Raw genomic sequence first — 18401 nt, 5'->3', positions numbered from 1 at the left:
AAATTAGCGGTGCGAAAGGTCAGAGGTTAATAACGGCGACGTACCGTCACCGAAGACAATTAATGACAAACACGCGCATCATGTCCAATTTAGTGATCAATACAAGCTGATTGGCCTCACATGGCAATGTTCTTTTTTAGCTTATATTAGGCCGGTGCTTCTCAAATAGTGGGGGGGGGGGGGGGGGGCCTTAATGCTAAATTTCTCCGTATTTGCGTTTTTTTAAATTGAGCTTTTTGTCAAATCAATTGTGCAATGAGCCAATAAAAAAAACAGCTGCGGGACGCAAATAGCTCCTGAGCCGCACTTTGGACACCCCTTTGCTAGAGTAACAATGAATGATGAGCTTTTAAATGCAGAATATTGTTGTTGTTTTTAAAAAATATAGTATATACATCACATTCTGTCTAATGAGAGGGATTTTTTAAAGAGAAATATTTAAAAAATTATAATAAAAACTATGTGTAAAAATAATACAAAAATAGCAACATTAAATTAATGTAAACAAAATTTTTAATAAAATGTTTAATTGTAATTTATTATATTGTGACAAAATTGACAGTAATAGAAGACACTACTTATATTGTAGTTATGAAGCCAAACATTTCATGATAAAACTGATGTATATAACTGATGAAATGTAACCTTTGATATCAGTGTCAAGATTGCCTTGACTTTAAGCACAAATACGCTAGAATATTACTATTATGGATATTCACTTAGTGCTTACCATACAAAATGGAGCTGCAACACGGCCATAATTGCAGAGTTCATCAGATTCCAATTTGATTTTCCTGACTTTTTAAACTACCTTACTACTTAGGTTATTCACACCTAAAATGGTGTTTAAATTCCCCTAAGTTGAAAACTTTTGAATGGAGGGGCAGGCAGAGGAAGGCGGTAAACAAGCTAATCTGTTGGTGTGCAACCCATAAATAAAAGCTTGACTGGCGTAAGAGGAAAGATTCCTTCCTTCCTGAAGAACGACGCTCCATTTCCCACCAATGAAACGTAATAGTACTACTTTATTCTCCTCAACTTACCACTTCATTCTCCTGATATTTTGACTTTTTTCTCAGACATTTACGGCTTTATTTTTGTAAATTTCATTCATTCTCTTTATTTTCGTAAACCGACTGCCTTTTTTCACGTAAATGTATGACTTTTTCTTGAAATTTCAGATTTGTTCTTCAATATGGCGCTAAAATTTACGAGAATAAAGTCATAAATTGACAACTGCATTCTCGTAAATTTGCGACTTAATTCCCGTAATATTATGACTTTTTTTTTCTCATAAATGTCACATAAATTCATAACTTTATTATATTCTTATGACTTTATTCTGGTAATTTTATGACTTTTTTTTCTTGTGAATTTACAATTTTATTTTCGTAATTTATGACTGTTTTGTTATAAATGCACAACTTTTTTCTCCTAAATTTCAGATTTTTTTGTTTTTAAATCACAACTTTATTCTTGTAGTATTACAAATGTCATATGTCGTATGTAATAAATGTGTCTTGTATAATAATAATAATAATAATAATAATCAATAAAATAATATCATTTATAAAAATAATAATAACAAAAAAAAAATAAGAATAATAATCAGTTGGATATTTTGTCAAATGTTGACAATTAAAGTTTTAGAGCTTCAATTCAAAGAAATGTTGATAATCAATCCAATGAAATATTTATTGTGTGCAGGAATGTAGAAGAGTCGAGTCGTGCTGTGTAAAAAAAAAAAATAATAAACTAACTAGGGCGACTGATGTCACTCTTGTCAAACTTTGCTGCAATCAGCGCCAATCAATTCAGTCCAGGAGGAAACCTGCTCGGCTAATGCGACGCTGGTCCTCGTTAGAACAAAAGGCGCCGTCTTGCAGAGAAGACATGATTATCATCTCCAACACAGCGTGGGCCACCTGCCAGCACTACACGTTTCACCCGGGTTAAACTCGCGTTTAAGCTCGTCTCTCAGCGTGCACGATCCTCCCCAAGAGATAAATCCCCCTCCCCCACACACGCCATTTTGTCATCACGCCGCCACCGAGCATCCGCCGCCGTGATTGGCAGCCACGAGTGCTTGCAGATGAAAGCGGGCCCCCCCGTGCTAATGAATAGGCCCCTGATTGCAGAGCCGTGCGCTAGCTCAATTACAGCACGGGCCGCCTAACGAGCGCATAGAGCGCCGTGCCCCCTTGTCTCCTTGCATTCACGCTCGCTGATGAGCTCTCGTAACAAGTCAACAAAAATCTCACTGAAAGACTGTCAGCCATCATCCTCCTCCCTTGGAGGCTTTGTTCCGCATGCCGCCATATGTGTCTTTGTGAGCTGGCGTCATTTTGGCTCGTCTTACGTTTTAATGCGGCGGCCAAGGTTTGTTCGTACTGAACAACCTGGTAAACATGGCTGTGTCTCTAAATGGTTCACCATGCCTGACACTTTAAGGCAGTGATTTTCAACCTTTTTTGAGCCACGGCACGTTTTTTACATTGGAAAAATCTTGTGGCACACCACTAACCAAAAATGTTACAAAATGTCACCACGACCTCACACGTGCATCAATAAGTCTATCGGAGGAACAAGGTAGGTGTTGCCACACGGACCAATATTACATTGCTCTGCCAGTCTTTACACCACAGACACTCCACAGTAGCCACGTTTTTACATGACCAGTTTTTCTCTTTCCGAATGACCTTTCGGGAAACAATGGTATCCATAGAAAGGAATATTCCAATCTCTTGTTTACATGCACCGTGAAAATCAAAGAGAATAGTCAATAGGGCATGCGCAGTAAAACGTAAACATCAACATCACGTTTTTCTTTCACTTGTTGGAATAACTCCATATTGCCAGTTTTTCATCTGTCCAGTCTTATTATAAATTTAGTTTGAATCAAAAACAGACTTTGCTTAGTCCAGTGCCGATTGCTGGCCTCCATTTTTAAAAGTGAAGAACGTCTGGATCTGCGTGTTACGTCATATCTGAGCATACGCTGAAAGAACGCACCCGGGATAAATTTAAACAGGAAAAGATCAAATTCAATCTTGCTAATATTTTATAATTAAACTCAGGACATGTTTTATATAGATATATATTTTCTTTTTTAACCCTTGTATTATGTTACGGGTCAATTTGACCCGTTTCAGTTTTTGAGTTGACCAAAGTACTGGTTATCCTTTCTTTTTCTTCATGAAATTTTGTGACTTTTCCTCATCTAGGGTCATGAACTGGTGTGTAAAATTTGGACACTCTGAGGTGTCGTGGTATGTCTGTGCTGAGTTTGTATACAAAGATGATGTTGCGGGTCATTTTGACCCGGACACTTTTATGTGGGTATATAGCTGTTCAGATCCAGAAAAAAACATGTCTCTTTGATGTAGTTTATTTTGACTGCCCAATTATTTGTATTTTGATTGCCTTTGAAGAGCCATTCAGACCCAGGTGTGTGTAGAGGAGGAACTTTCTCTCCCTTGTCCTTGTCACTGTTCTCATGTCATCTCTTTGAGATGCACACCAAAAATGAGCTCCAGAAGGTTTACAGCTGAAGAAACTTTATCACAGATATTGAACTGTGATAGTGATGCAGAGGAAGAAATTTCAGAGTCAGAGGATCTTCCAGAGACTGAGGACAATGTTATTGATGATCCAGATTGTACAAAATCTAGCTATGCATGGAATATGCAAGTATACGCAGGAAAGCTACCTGGAAGAGCATCTGAGAAGAATCAGAAGATGCATGTGGTGCTGGAGATGAGTGAAGGGCTGCAAGGTCATAACATCACATGTGACAACTTCTTTACATCCTACCACCTCGAAGATGAACTTCTAAAGAGAAAGCTGACTATGTTGGGAACAGTCGGAAGAAATAAGCCAGAACTTCCCAGTGAAATTCTGAAGATGCAGGGCAGACCTCTGCATTCCTCAATATTTGCTTTCCCTGAGAAAGCAACAGTTGTTTCATACTGCCCAAAGAGAAACAAGAATGTTCTTGTCATGAGCACGATGCACACAGATGCATCTCTGAGCACAAGAGAAGACATGAAGCCACAAATGATCCTGGACTACAACTCCACCAAAGGAGGAGTTGACAATCTGGACAAAGTCACAGCAACATACAGTTGCCAGTGCAAGACTGCTTGTTGGCCCTTGGTGATTTTCTACAACATTGTGGACGTGTCTGCTTACAATGCCTATGTCCTGTGGACTGAAATCAACCAGCAGTGGAATGCCGGCAAATTGTACCCACGTCGACTTTTGCTGGAAGAACTCGGCAAAGCACTCGTCACTCCCAAGATCCAGAGGTGAGCCAGGCCACCTCAATCCCCAGCAGCTGTAGCTGTCGTTGAAAAGGTCAGGATCAAGTGGATACAGGTGTAAAGAAACGGAAAAGATGCCAGGTCTGTCCCTTCCGAGAGGACAGTAAAACAGTACCTTTTGTGTGAAATGCAAGAATTACATCTGCAGTATAGTTACATTCTGTCCATCATGTGGAGAACACTGAAACTGTTGAACATTGAAAATCTGAGAAAATGGGGCAAGTTAAATGGAAAAAAGTGTTTGTGAAGAGGGAAAAACTTCTACTAAAAACTTCAACTAAATAGTTCTTAAACATAGTGTTGGTATTAAAAATGTATTGTATGTCTCTTTTCTAAATGCTTATATGATCTAAAATAACGTTGTTATTGGTTCACCTGATTTTTTGACTGTTTTGAGTGGATTTACACAGTATGGGTCAAAATGACCCGCAACATAATCAATGTAATTTTTTTTCAACATAATACAAGGGTTAATAAAACTGCACTTGTGAATGGCGTATAGAAGGGTTTAGATTCTGTTCCACAGATGGCGCTAATGCATACAAAAGCTGCTTGCCAACCGCCAATAAACAACAGAAGAAGAAAAACACCACGAAGAAGAACGCACCCTGACAACTTTCCGTTTGAGCGGGTACAAGATACCTCAATTGGATTGGTTAAAGGAATATTCCATCCCTGTTCAATTCTTTCCGTTTGAGCAAATAAACCAAATGCAATTGGAATATTTGGGTCCATGTATACTATTGACATAATGGCTATTGACATAATATTTGCAAATGATGATTAATAAATGTTAATTATAAAAAGTGATATTGGATAATTCCTCACGGCACACCTGACGGTTTCTCAAGGTACACTAGTGTGCCGCGGCACAGTGGTAGAAAATCACTGCTTTAAGGAATATGAAGTATATGAGTATGGTACATGGTCATTTTACATCGGGGCCTTGTGGGGCAGTGCCCCACCAGTTCCAGCAGTTGGCTGAACTTTGATAAAAGCATCATTACCCAAAGTGACTGTGAAAAATCTGGGTGTGATATTGGACCTTTTGGATCTTTTCATAAGCACATTAAGAATGTTACTAAAACAGCATTTTTTCATCTTCGCACCATCGCAAAGATACGGCTTATTCTATCCACTTCTGATGCAGAGACCCTTGTCCATGCATTTGTCACGTCTCGCCTTGATTACTGTAATGTATCAAATCAAATCAACTTTATTTGTATAGCACTTTTCCTGCAAAGAAATGCAACACAAAGTGCTTTACAGAATTAAAACAATTTCCACAATTAAAAGGAAAAAACAAAGAAACAAAAGAAAGCCCCTCCTTCCCACCCTCCATACTAGACCCACACACGCAATCACACCGACTCCGACAGACGGGCGGATCCCCACATTAAAGGGAGGAACCCCCAGACGGCCGGGTCGAAGGGACCCAAGGATGGCACCCCCCCACAGCCCCCAGTGTGGAGGACCCCCCTGAGGAAACACTGGAGTTAAAAGCTGAAAACTAAGAGCATAAAATAAGACTAAAAAGATAAAAGCATAAGAAAAGTTTAAAAATATTAGTTAAAAGCCTGATTAAAAAGGTGCGTCTTTAATCTTTAAAAAAAAATATCAACAGTCTCCGCAGTACTGAGGCCCTCCGGCAGGCTGTTCCACAGGTGGGGGCCATAGTGGCTAAATGCTGCCTCACCGTGGGTTTTTGTTCTGGGTTTTGGTATAGTTAAAAGGCCAGTGCCGGAGGACCGCAGGGTCCGCAGGGGTTGATATGGTAAAAGCAGATTAGATAAATATGAAGGGGCAAAGCCGTTAAGACATTTAAAAACCAGTAAGAGAATCTTAAAATCGATCCTGAAGCGGACGGGGAGCCAATGTAGCGACTTTAAAACTGGTGTAATGTGCTCCCGCCCTCTGGTCCTCGTCAGCACACGTGCGGCTGAGTTCTGTAATAAATGGAGATTTAAAATACTTTTTTTTGGGAAGACCAGAGAGCAGGGCATTACAGTAATCTAAACGACAGGATATAAAAGCATGCATTAGCACCTCTGTACTGGCCTGAGAGAGAAACGGGCGGACTTTTGATATGTGGGATAAAATTTAGCTCAGAGTCAAAAATCACGCCCACATTTTTAACAGGGTCGGCTGGTTTAAGATCCTGTAGTTTTGGTAAAAGTTTCTCTCTCTGGCCTTTAGGACCTATAACTAAAACCTCAGTTTTGTCCTGGTTGAGCTGCAGGAAATTCTCTGCCATCCATGACTTGATGTCTACAATGCAGTTAAAAAGGGCATCAAGTGTACTGCTTTGTGGCCTTCTCATGGCAAGTCTCAAAAGCCTGCAGTTAGTACAAAATGTTTACAAGGACGCGTAAGTTTGACCAGATCTCTCCAATACGAGCCAACCTGCACTGGCTCCCAGTTCATTTAAGATGTGACTTTAAGGTTCTGCTTCTTGTTTACAAAATATGACATGCGTTGCACCTTCTTATCTGGTTGACCTAATTGTACCCTATGCTCCGTCTAGAAACCTACACAACACACCGGCCTTTTGACAATCCAGAGAGCCAGAAAGAAGTATGCGGGCTCTAGAGCCTTTTCCATTCGGGCCCCAACGCTATGGAATGCTCTACCTGTTAAAATTAGAGCTGCTACCTCAGTAGAAATGTTTAAGTCCAGACTTAAGACTCATTTCTACACTTTAGCGTTTAGTTAAAAATATTCCCTGCCTGTTTTGACTGCCGCTCTTTCTCTCTCTCTCGCCCTCTATACACCCCCCCGGACAACATCTGACGTGGCCTACCGTGTGGAGGCGCTGCAGCAGAGGGATGGTGATCATCCCAACACCCGCGGTTGATCTTGGACCTGGACTATTATTATTATACTCTTTGTTATATTTAACTGTCATATGCCAATCACAGGACACATATAGACAAAGAACCATTCACACTAAATGGCAAATTGCATCCTTTAATTTTTTACTATATGGCACCTTTGTTGGACAAAGTTTGGACACCCCTGTTGTGGAGCCAAAAGGCTTTTTAGCTTTGATGAAGGGCCACGTGGTGGCGCTCCAACACTCTGGCAGAGTGACTGGGTCCAGGCAAAAGCCTGGAGGAAGGGCGATCCCATCGTCCCTGGAGACTTAAACGCCTTCAGAGATGTGTTTATTATTGTGCCTGCAGTTTGCAGTACACTGTATCATACTGTATGGAGAAGGGGGGGGGGGGTCTGAGACATAATTGAGATTTCTCTCAGGATGTGTAAGGCAATATGGCCTCCAAATAGAACGAGTGTTTGTGAATGCAAACCAGGTTTCCAGTTCAGCCGGATCCGCCCTTTTCCATTTCTCAGGGGTCTTCCCTTTCTTGGCATTCTTTGGCCCTCATTGTTCCTCCGCTCGCTCCCATTTCTCACCCAGCCCGCCGGGCCGCTCCTCAGGTGGCTGTTGAGGACCTATTGTGTGTCCACCGTCTAAGGGAATCCGTGTGCAGGACAAAGTGGACAAACTGAATGAGGATTTTGGTTGAAATAAAGTTTCAAAGTGTTTTTTTAAGTCATATCCTGCTGACAATGAACTATTCTTCCATGTTTAAAGGTGCACTGTCGGCATCTACTTTTTCTTACCTCCAGGGAGTCAGGTTGCATCCCCATCCTGGTTGGTGTTATTGCAAAGAGGGATTGGACAGAAACGGCAGTGGCTCCGCCCCCATGGGCGGGGGGGACAGAGCTGATCCTCTGCAGCCGGACTCACCTGCAAAAACCTGGTCCAGCAGCGAGGACGGCTTCCTGCAGCATCGCACCACCTATAGCGGAACACTAAGATCATGTAAGTGTTTATAATATCTTGATATGATGAGACTGAAGGAGAAATGACATCATAGCTGAACCTTTATGGGAAGCATATTTGGTAACATCAGTGGATTGGACTTGGTAGGTCTGCTTGGTTTGACCCTGCTGTGTTCCAAAAACGTCAGAAAATGTTGTTTTTTAATTTCTAATGGGTGGAATGTCCAATGAAAAGCATGTTTCTCATTTTGTCCTCCTAAAAAACAAACAATAGCCCTTTTATTGACAATGGTAATGGTAATGGTTTTATTTCATTTGAACATGCATCAGATTACAATTCAGTGATCAATAATGAATTTAAAAAATACTTTTTTCATTGAAAAAGAGAGTAACTTTTTTCGCTTTTATGTAATAAATAAAAAAGTTGACAATAATTACCTTTTTTTGGGGGTGGGGGGACACACTTTGTCGCTATCCTTTTTTTCTTAAACTTTTCATTGCCCCCCCCCAAAAAAGGTAATTATTGTCAACTTTTTTATTTTTTACATAAAAGCGAAAAAAGTGGGTTTACCATCTCTTGTTCAATAAAAAAATATTTTTTAAATTCATTTTTTCCTTGAAATGAACATTCATTCATTCATTTTCTACCGCTTATCCTCACGAGGGTCGCGGGGGTGCTGGAGCCTATCCCAGCTGTCTTCGGGCAAGAGGCGGGGTAAACCCTGGACTGGTCGCCAGCCAATCACAGGGCACATATAGACAATAGTGGAATACATTAAAAGTTTTCGCGGGAAGCACGAAATCCAAAGAAATACAACTGAATAGGTGCATATTCTAGAAGAACTAGAACGTTATTGTGTGTAGCTTGCTCTATAGGAGTCCACAACTCAATACAAAGGGCTGAAAAATAAGCATAGTAGTCCCCTTTAAGGAATCCTTTAAAATAAATTCCTGGATCCAGTCCCCCAAAATTTCCTACAATTCCTGAAAATTCCATCCAAATCCATTAAGAACTTAGGAATGGCACCCGGAGTCTGCCAACCATTCGTCAGTCGGCTGTGTGTTTTATATTTCATTCTGATCAAATCTAGTAATATTCATTCATTCATTTTCTACCGCTTTTTCCTCGCGAGGGTCGCGGGGGTGCTGGAGCCTATCCCAGCCAATCACAGGGCACATATAGACAAACAACCATTCACACTCACATTCATACCTATGGACAATTTGGAGTGGCCAATTAACCTAGCATGTTTTTGGAATGTGGGAGGAAACCGGAGTACCCGGAGAAAACCCACGCATGCACGGGGAGAACATGCAAACTCCACACAGAGATGGCCGAGGGTGGAACTGAACCCTCGTCTCCTAGCTGTGAGGTCTGCGCGCTAACCACTTGACCGCCGTGCCGCCCCCTTGAAATGAACAGACAAATAAAATACATTTTATAAAAAAAAAGAAAATTGTATTTTAGATAATGATTTTAGGTACCAGGGTCAGTGCCTGCTAAACGTGCCAATAACAATGGAGGGTTGGCGGTGTCAAGCTTACCTTACTTCTCTCCCGATGGTACAGGATGGCCTCCACGCTCTCCATGCGCAGCTACTCTGTTCGCCAGCCGTCCTTCTCCAGCGTGTCAGTGAGGGACAGCGGGCGCAGCGTCCGCTCCAAACCGCCCATCCCCTCCCTGTCCACCGCTGGCGCCTTGTCGCTGTCCCGTTCCGTCTCGGTGGGCAACGGACTCAACCTGCTGGGAACGGGCCTTTCGATTAACGGGCTGGCGGTGGCCGCCAGCGAGAAGGAGACCATGCAGGGTCTGAACGACCGGCTGGCCAACTACCTGGACAAGGTGCGCTCGCTGGAGAGGTCCAACGCCGAGCTGGAGGTGAAGATCAAGCAGCTGATGATGGAGAAGGCGCCCAAAGGCCACGATATCGAGGGGATGATGGCGCAGGCCCACGCCATCGGGCAGGAGGTCAGTGTGCGTCGGGTTTACGCTTCGATCTAGCCATGCAAAACAAAAAACAACAAATCAGTGATTTACCTCGTATTTGGTCCCAATCACGCTGGTACCACGTGGGAACGCATAAAGGTAAGATGACATTATTGGGTGCTAATGTGCATAAATGTCTCATCCAGTGTGAAGTCAGATGGGATAGACTCCAGCATACTACCACCCTAGTGAGGATAAGCGGCATGGAAAATAGATGGATGGATGGCTGTAATGTATGTACAAGCTAGCATGCTGCTAATGCTATTTAGATCCATTCTGTTAGTCAGTCATGCTAAGCTACGGAGTATGCATGACAATCGTTTGACCGGATTGTTACACTTGCCGTACCGTTACAACATTACAACATTGGTTCTGTTGCTGGCGTCTTGTGAAACATGCTCATCAACTCATTCGCTACCAAAGACGTATTGACATGTTTTTTTCTAACCCGAATGCTCGCTCCCAAAGAAGTTTTTTTCTGCACGAGAGGCACAAAGAGCTGATGATGCAACTCCACAATAGAAGTGAGCACATTCGGTGCAGCTTTAAGCCAAAATAAACAGCCACATGGTGGCAGAAGTGCATTTTATAGGACCACAACCTGCATCTTTCCCAGTGAAATACCCTCTGCAGCAGCCAGGAAGTGAAAAAGCATCTCGCCGTGTCGCTTTTGGTGTATACCATGTCTATATAGCCATAGGACAGTAGTCCGTGTGCAAAAAAAAAAAAAAAAAATGTCTGGGATTGTATGATTTCATGAATGACCATGTGGTCAAGGATAGCTTTCCTGATCGCTTTCTCATGCACGCCAAATCATTCTAAAATATTTCTGAATCTTAATCTGGATTCTGAGGTCACACCGTCATTCACGTTCCCTTGAACCTAACCGACTCGCTTTGTCGCGTCCCTCAGGTGAGGAAGCGGACGCTGGAGAACGCACGCATCATGCTGGAGATCGACAACGCCAAGCTGGCAGCTGACGACTTCAGGGTCAAGTGAGTGAGGCGCACACACACACGGATGGATGGCGTTGGCCCATTTTGACCCGCCTTTGAGCGTTCACACGGGAGCGCCAGACTGCCTGTCGATGTAAATAAATGACTTTTCCGCCGGCCTGCGAAATGACACCACATTCCCACGGATGGGAGAGCAGTGACAAGTGACAGACGGCGCAGCTCCGCGCTGAGTTGACGTATTTCGCAAAGCGTTGATGGTATGTTCTCTGGGCTGATGTGAAGGAACTTGGAACACTCCGCTAACTGCTTCAGCGTCATCTTTGGCATCGCTGGCGGCTACAAGACTACAAGTCCTACGATGCACTGCAGCATGCTAACAGCAAATGCACTTCAATGCAGTTACGATATATTTTGAAGCTTTAGTAATCATTTGGAGTGCATGAGAAAGTTTTCACTGAGCCCAAAAATAGTTAATAATTATAATAATAATAATAATTTGGTGGCTCCAGGTGGGAGGCGGAGGCCACCCTGTGCCAATCTGTGGAAAGAGACTGCCAGGCTCTGAGGCGAGCCAAGTCCGACCACGACCAGATTATCTCCACGCTGCGAGGAGACCTGGACAGCCTGAAGGAGGAGCTCTATTTCCTCAAGAAGAATCATGAGGAGGTGAACTTTGTTTTTTTTTTAATCAAATATGTGGCAGCAAGATACTGTTTCAATAATAATAAGAAAAAAGATTATTCTTTAAATGAAATCCAATATCGACAAAATAAAAATGACAGAATGGCCTTTACTCATCACCCATACAGAGGCAGAAGCTAAATTATGATACATATACGACATAGCGTACAATAAGACGGGGTGTAGGCAGGACAAGAGCTTATCAGGCTTACAGACAGGAAGTGCGCTCCTCTGTGACATCACAAAGGGGCAGTTTGACCACGCCTTTTGAAAGCGAGCATTTAGAGCCATTCCAAACGTCTTTCAGGGCTTGTGGCATCCCGATTACATATCAAAAATAAATACAGCGTTTTTAAATTCAAGTTTAGAGCTATGATATCAAAAGAAATGTCAAAAATGTAAATAGAAAAATGAAAACAAATAACCTTTTAACTGTAATACAATAATATTAATATAATAATAATAATGTCATATTTTAAAAATAAACTGCTTGAATAATAATCTTACCTCACGTATTACACACCTTAGAAATAATAAATTGACCAAAATGGAGATTAAATTAAATAAAATTAAATAAAATTAAATAAAATTAAATAAAATTAAATAAAATTAAATAAAATTAAAGCTGGGATAGGCTCCAGCACCCCCGCGACCCTCGTGAGGAAAAGCGGTAGAAAATGAATGAATGAATGATTAAATTAAATTAAATTAAATTAAATTAAATTAAATTAAATTAAATTAAAGCTGGGATAGGCTCCAGCAACCCTGTGACCCTCGTGAGGAAAAGCGGTAGAAGCGGTAGAAAATGAATGAATGAATGATTAAATTAAATTAAATTAAATAAAAAACTTGCCCAATTTGTACAAAAATAAAAAAATAAAAAGCCTGTTTTGACTGGAAAAATAATGAGTTTGAGATAGTTGTATCATTTAAAGAAATTGTACTAAAAACCGGAATGCATGTGTGTCGTAGAAACAAGCATAAGCATACGGTAGCGGGACAATGTGTGTGTGTTTGCCATTTCCGCAGCTATGGCGATGGCGGCTGTATGACATCCTCATGTTTGTTTTCACTATCAGTTGGTTGACACAAAGCCGCGGTGTTTGTACAGTCATGAGGCTTTTAAAATATCAAGTGGCCGTCACATGATCACGTGTGTACAGACACACCTTAGAGTATACATATAACGCTAGACACACAACACAATGCTACATGGGGGGGGGGGGGGGGGGGGGGGGGGCTTAACCGGTACACACATCAGGCTTCTGTCCAACCAAGGTCAGAGAGAGTGTATGTGGTGATATACTTTTACGATCATCTTGCAGGAGAAGAGCTCTTTGAAGGCCCGTCTGGCCAACGAGCAGGTGAACGTGGAGGTGGACGCGGCACAGGGTCCGGATCTTGGTGCCATCATGGCTGAACTGAGGGTCCAGTATGAGGGCATCGCACGTAAAAACAAGGAGGAGGCCGAGGCTTGGTACCTGAAGAAGGTCAGCCAAGCGTCGTCCTTTTTCAAAAAGGAAAAGGCAAATCTATATGATTGTGATGGTTGTGTTTGTGAGCAGCTGGAGGCGGTGCAGTCGGAGGTGAAGGAAAGCAACGAGGCCCTGCGCTGTGCCCAGAGCGAGCTGAGCGAGAGGCGACGTTTCCTGCAGGCGTTGGAGGTGGAGCTCGACAGCCTTCGCAAGCAGGTGCGTGGCGTGAGAGGGCGTGTCTCCCAGAAGCGCTCTTATCCACTCTTAGCCCGCCATACGTTGTATCACACGACAGGAGTGGGACAGGAGGACGCTAATGTTAGCAACACCAGCCTAGCTACGTGAGATACGGTAACGTCAAACTCACATTTTAACAGCAACATCGTGCTAGGTTAGCCTAGCGGCTGAAGAAAAACAAAACACAGCTCCCGTATCTGTAGCTGACTGGCGGGAAGATGGGGACCGTTTTCTTTATTTCAAGATGTGTCGTGAAGCCTTTCCTTTTTTGTGATGGGGCAAAAAACATGACAGCAAGTTAACGCATCACATTAATCAGCTACTAAATGGGTGATAAATAACAACTGAGCGGTAAACATAGCCTGCGTAACTTAAAACTGTTATTTCCAAATGCCCGCAAGGCATGCCAGGTAGTCCAGCTGCAACAACCATATGAAATACGAATAATACAACATTGGACATCTCCTTTGATGACCTCCTCAACATATTTGATTCAATCTAACAAAAATGTGACAAACATGGCAAAATGTTGGGAGAAAGGCTACCCAGCATGCCTTGTGGCTGGAATAGATAGGTGTTTTTTGGGGTATGGGCATGGGTATTGTGCGTAGACATTTATTTGTATGCCCACATGGTGCAATAGGTAGGTTACTTTATGCCAGTGCTCAATCTTGTAGACGCTTCCGGCAGCCACAAAAGAACAAGAAGTTGAAGCCCTTGAGTTCATTCTATATATAGATTCTACGCGTCAGACCACTTTGTGTAGGTGTCATGGACTCCTTGTAGGACTCGGTGGCATTAGAGTGTAAAATGTACACAGCTGTGACATTCTGCCATGTGACAATCCATCATTGTGACTGTAAAGGTGTATGATGACAAAGAGTATTGTGGTGCTCAGTGGAGACGCTTATAGTTCAATCAATGTTTGCTCAGCGTACACACACATTAATCACAAGGATATGTTGTTGTGTTGGCAGTTGCTGCTCGAGTGGTGAGAGGTTTGAAAGTGAAAGCCTTACAGTAGGGGTGTCCAAAGTGCCAAATATTGGAAAATAAATTTTCGTCGAAAAAAAAATCACCAGAAATGAAAAACAAACAGCAGGATAAAGTCAAAATATTAACAGAAAAAAGTTATATTTTAACCAGAAAAATAGACAATTGTACATGAATAAACTCATATTATATTAATATTGTGAAATTGTTAAAAAAAAAAGTATTATGTTAATATTATAAAAAATTCAATTTTAGTAGCAAAGAATTGAAATATTAAAGGAAAAATATGTCATTTTATTTTTTTCATACATACACACACATATATACAAATATAGCCATATACAAACCTAAGGTAGAAGGCTCCTCAAGGGCAGCGGGGTACAACCACCTGTGCCCCCACCAAGGGCAGGGCCAAAGCCCCCCAAATAAAAAAAAAAATTTTTTTAAAAGTCATAGTACTATGAGAAACAAAACTAAATACATTAGTTTATGGGAATAAAGTCACAAAATTAAAAATGATTTAAATTATTTGTACAAATTACTGTTTACGCTGTACATTGTTGTTCATATTTGATATGATCTATTTATTCTCCACATTGTTATTATTATTATTATTATACGGGAGCCAGGCAACAACATTTCGTTGGCAATTTCATTGCTGTGTTATTGTGCAATGACAATAAAGGAAGTCTGTCTTACTATTTTTGGAATCTTTGTAAGAAAGTTTTGTTACACAGACAAAGTCTCTTCATTAAATTACAAAAAAAAATTAACCAAGATTTGAAAAGAAAATCAAAATAGTTGAAATAGTTGAAAAAAAAAACTGCAAAAATGTGTGTGGGGGGGAGACAAAGACTGATATGCAACTTCGCATTGCTTTACAAAATATCAAATTGGATCTTGCATCCTTTCATTTTCCGACATGTGACCCTTGCTGGAAAAAGTTTAAACACCCCTGATGAAAAAACAAAACAAACCACCAATGTCCAATCCCTGACTCACTATCACCCCCTCAGGTGCAAAGCAGTATTACAAAAGTGTGAAAGTCCATGATCATCAGCCTACCTGTGTTATGTGGCGTTCCCAGGTAGGCGTGCTAGAGGGGAACCTGGCGGAGACGGGACACAAGTACTCGCTGGAGATGGAGCGTCTCCAGGCCACGCTGACCCAGCTGGAGGACGAGCTGTCCCAGCTGCGTCTGGACATGCAACGCAACAAGACCGACTACGAGCAGCTGCTGCGCATCAAGCAGAACCTGGAAATGGAGATCGCCACCTACAGGAGGCTGCTGGAAGGAGAGGAACTGTAAGTAGAAGACTTTGTGTGACGGTGGAGCTTTGCTGCTGACTTACTCGCGTGTGTTGCTGTGTTTTCATCCTGCAGGGTGAAAGAAACACCTCCACCTCCTAAAAGTAAGTCGTACCGTACGTTAAGCACTTGTTAGCATTTTTGTTAGCATTTTACAAAGGCTTAAGATGACAAAATTAAGAACTGCTTGATGAAAAAGTAGCCTTTTCAATTAAAAAAATGATCTTGAGTACATGAGAAAGTGGAAATGAAATGTAGCTCTCTGTGACCAAATGTCATTTACAATAAGTATATACGACGCAACAGCCACAGAACCAATGTTGTAACGGTGCTAAGGCACAATTGTAAACGATAGCAGGTTTCACACCCACAGACGTGGATGTTGGCGTCGGGGAAAAAAAGAGCAAAACGTGGGAGTTTCCCGGGAAGAGCAGCCTCCTTCCTGGTTCCGTGACGTTGATTGGCACCAAAGTATGACTTCTTCCCCGGGAGACGGGCCACCCCGACACCATTTGTCATAATTTTGGTGTAATCCCCGTTAAATAAACATTCATGGGCATTAAGCAGCTAAACTTTGTTTCTGGCCCCTCAGAAGACCCTGACGTGCGTACCAGGAAGATAGTCAAGGTGGTCACGCAGACCATGATCAACGGCAAAGTGGTGAACGAGTCCAGCGAAGTGGAGCAGATTGAGGAGCGCAAAAAATGAGTCGAGCTGTCCCGTCACCAAACTTAAAGCCTCCAACCCCACCCCATGAAAAAGTACCTTGCGGCCTAGGAAGACCTTCTCGTGTGATGTTTTCATGTGTGCTTCCATGCCAAAAAGCTCCTGACATGCATACACTGCAATTTAAAAAAATGTAATCGTACGGTGAGGTTCATGGCTGGTGAGGCGCCGACTTTTTTTTCACGTTTACACAGGTTGCTCATTAAGAGGAAAACTAGAAAAAGCTGAGAATAAGTCACTTAAAGACAAAAAAAATTCTTCAAATGTGCCATTTATTTACATTTTTATGAACTGGAAAATGTTTGTGTTCTGCAAAAAAGTATGTAGGGGGGGCACATTGGAGAAAAAGAAATGTTGGAAAATTACAAGAAAAAAAGTCGGACTATTACCTTTGCCCAAGGCTAAAGGTCTCAGGCTATGTCTGTTACGACCAAATATTAGCATAATTTGAGCCAGTGGCTTCAGCCCCCCTAAATAAAAAAAAATATTTTTTTTCTTGATTTTTTTTTAATACAAATTTCTTTTTTGTAAAAGTCGTAATATTACATAATCTGAGGATTCGAGAATGAAGTCAGAAATTTAGAAAAGAAAAATATTTAGAACAATAGTTATAAATTTATATAAGTATATAATAGTTATAAATAAAAAGTTGTAAATTGACTGAATAAAATTGTACATTTTACGAGAAAAAAAGTTGTAACTTTACCAGAATAAAGTTGTAAATATACGAGAAAAAAAGTCATCTTTTCCTCAAAAGACGCTAATGTATGAAAAGGGGGGACTTTTGTGACCTTTGGCATGTGGAGGGGGCGGGATAATGAGTTTAATCTGTTGTGCTCAACTGCTTTATTTTGCTGCCACGTTACAAATAAAAGCTTGCCTGATGCGAGAGGAAAGTCTCCTTCCTTCCTTCCTGAAGAGCGATGCTCTATTTCCCTCCGACACTTAATATTAAAACTTTATTTTTATACATTTACGACTTTATTCTCCAAATCTCTAATTATTATTTCCCCCCGCCCAATGTGGCCCTAATACGGGGTAGTGTTACCTTACCTTTTATCTGTACATGAAGTACATGCAGTCTTTCCTTCTCCAGGAAGTCCCAATACTTTGTGTAGGTCTTCCATCTTGACAGTCAAATTCCCTCAAACATCTGGAAGAGCATAAAAATATCACAAATGCATTAGTGCTAAAAAAACGTTGGCTTTTCCTCCATGGAAAAACAGCAGTGACAAGCACCTTCCGGCTCACGCAAGCCCGACCCCTTCAGGATCCTAACGTATGACACTTCTATGTATTTGACGGAGAAGATATTAAGACAAAAATCAACCGAATGGCCCTCCTGTTAACATCCTAGACAGATTTCTTTTGGTTTTGACTGATACCAAGAAAACAAAAACACTGATTGTTGTGCATTGAGCAGACAGAAACCCACACATGTACGCGCACACAGCGGTGTCAGCTAACCTTTGTGTGTCCTCGGTGTCGTGTTTCGCCGACTTTGTGTGTCAGTTCCTGAGCAAAGTGCACGAAACTAGAGAGGCATAAATGTAGCACAGTTGTGCAGGAAAAGAAAACTCTGTCCTCCCAATAAATAAAATGATTCAATATTGAGCCAAGTCTGAGTCGATATTGTACCTCAATGTGAAAAACACACCCACACCCTAGACCAAGTACGTTCCAATTTAACCATAAAACACATGGGCACCAACGATGTGGTGATATTCTTCCTTTCACCTGAATGAGAAGCTAGTAAAGTTCATTTTTACAAGCACTGTTGTCTGCCTGCTAAGGCCCTGATGACGTCATATAGCTCGTGGTATGTTCTGACTCTATTCCGCCTCCTAGTGGTCACAGTTAATACACCTTAATGTGTCCTTGATTGCATTGTCAATCAATACTGTGGCTTCATATGTCCTGTATTAAACAT

At 41.6% G+C, this 18401-nt stretch overlaps 1 protein-coding gene across 1 annotated transcript; it reads left to right on the top strand.

The window, feature by feature from the left end:
• The first annotated feature begins 8085 nt into the window (after positions 1 to 8085).
• On the top strand, positions 8086 to 17610 carry krt1-c5 (keratin, type 1, gene c5). The gene is made up of 9 exons (XM_058071420.1): positions 8086 to 8148; positions 9678 to 10077; positions 11008 to 11090; positions 11561 to 11717; positions 13058 to 13222; positions 13298 to 13423; positions 15525 to 15742; positions 15821 to 15849; positions 16338 to 17610. Coding segments are annotated over exons 1-9 (1296 nt in total). The 5' UTR covers positions 8086 to 8146; the 3' UTR covers positions 16454 to 17610.
• The last annotated feature ends 791 nt before the right edge of the window (positions 17611 to 18401 follow it).

The sequence above is a fragment of the Doryrhamphus excisus genome, chromosome 4 (genome assembly GCF_030265055.1).
Source record: "Doryrhamphus excisus isolate RoL2022-K1 chromosome 4, RoL_Dexc_1.0, whole genome shotgun sequence".
NCBI classification, from domain to species: Eukaryota; Metazoa; Chordata; class Actinopteri; order Syngnathiformes; family Syngnathidae; genus Doryrhamphus; species Doryrhamphus excisus.
The sequence above is the reverse complement of the archived record's forward strand: the minus strand, read 5'-3'. Positions and strand labels throughout refer to the sequence as shown.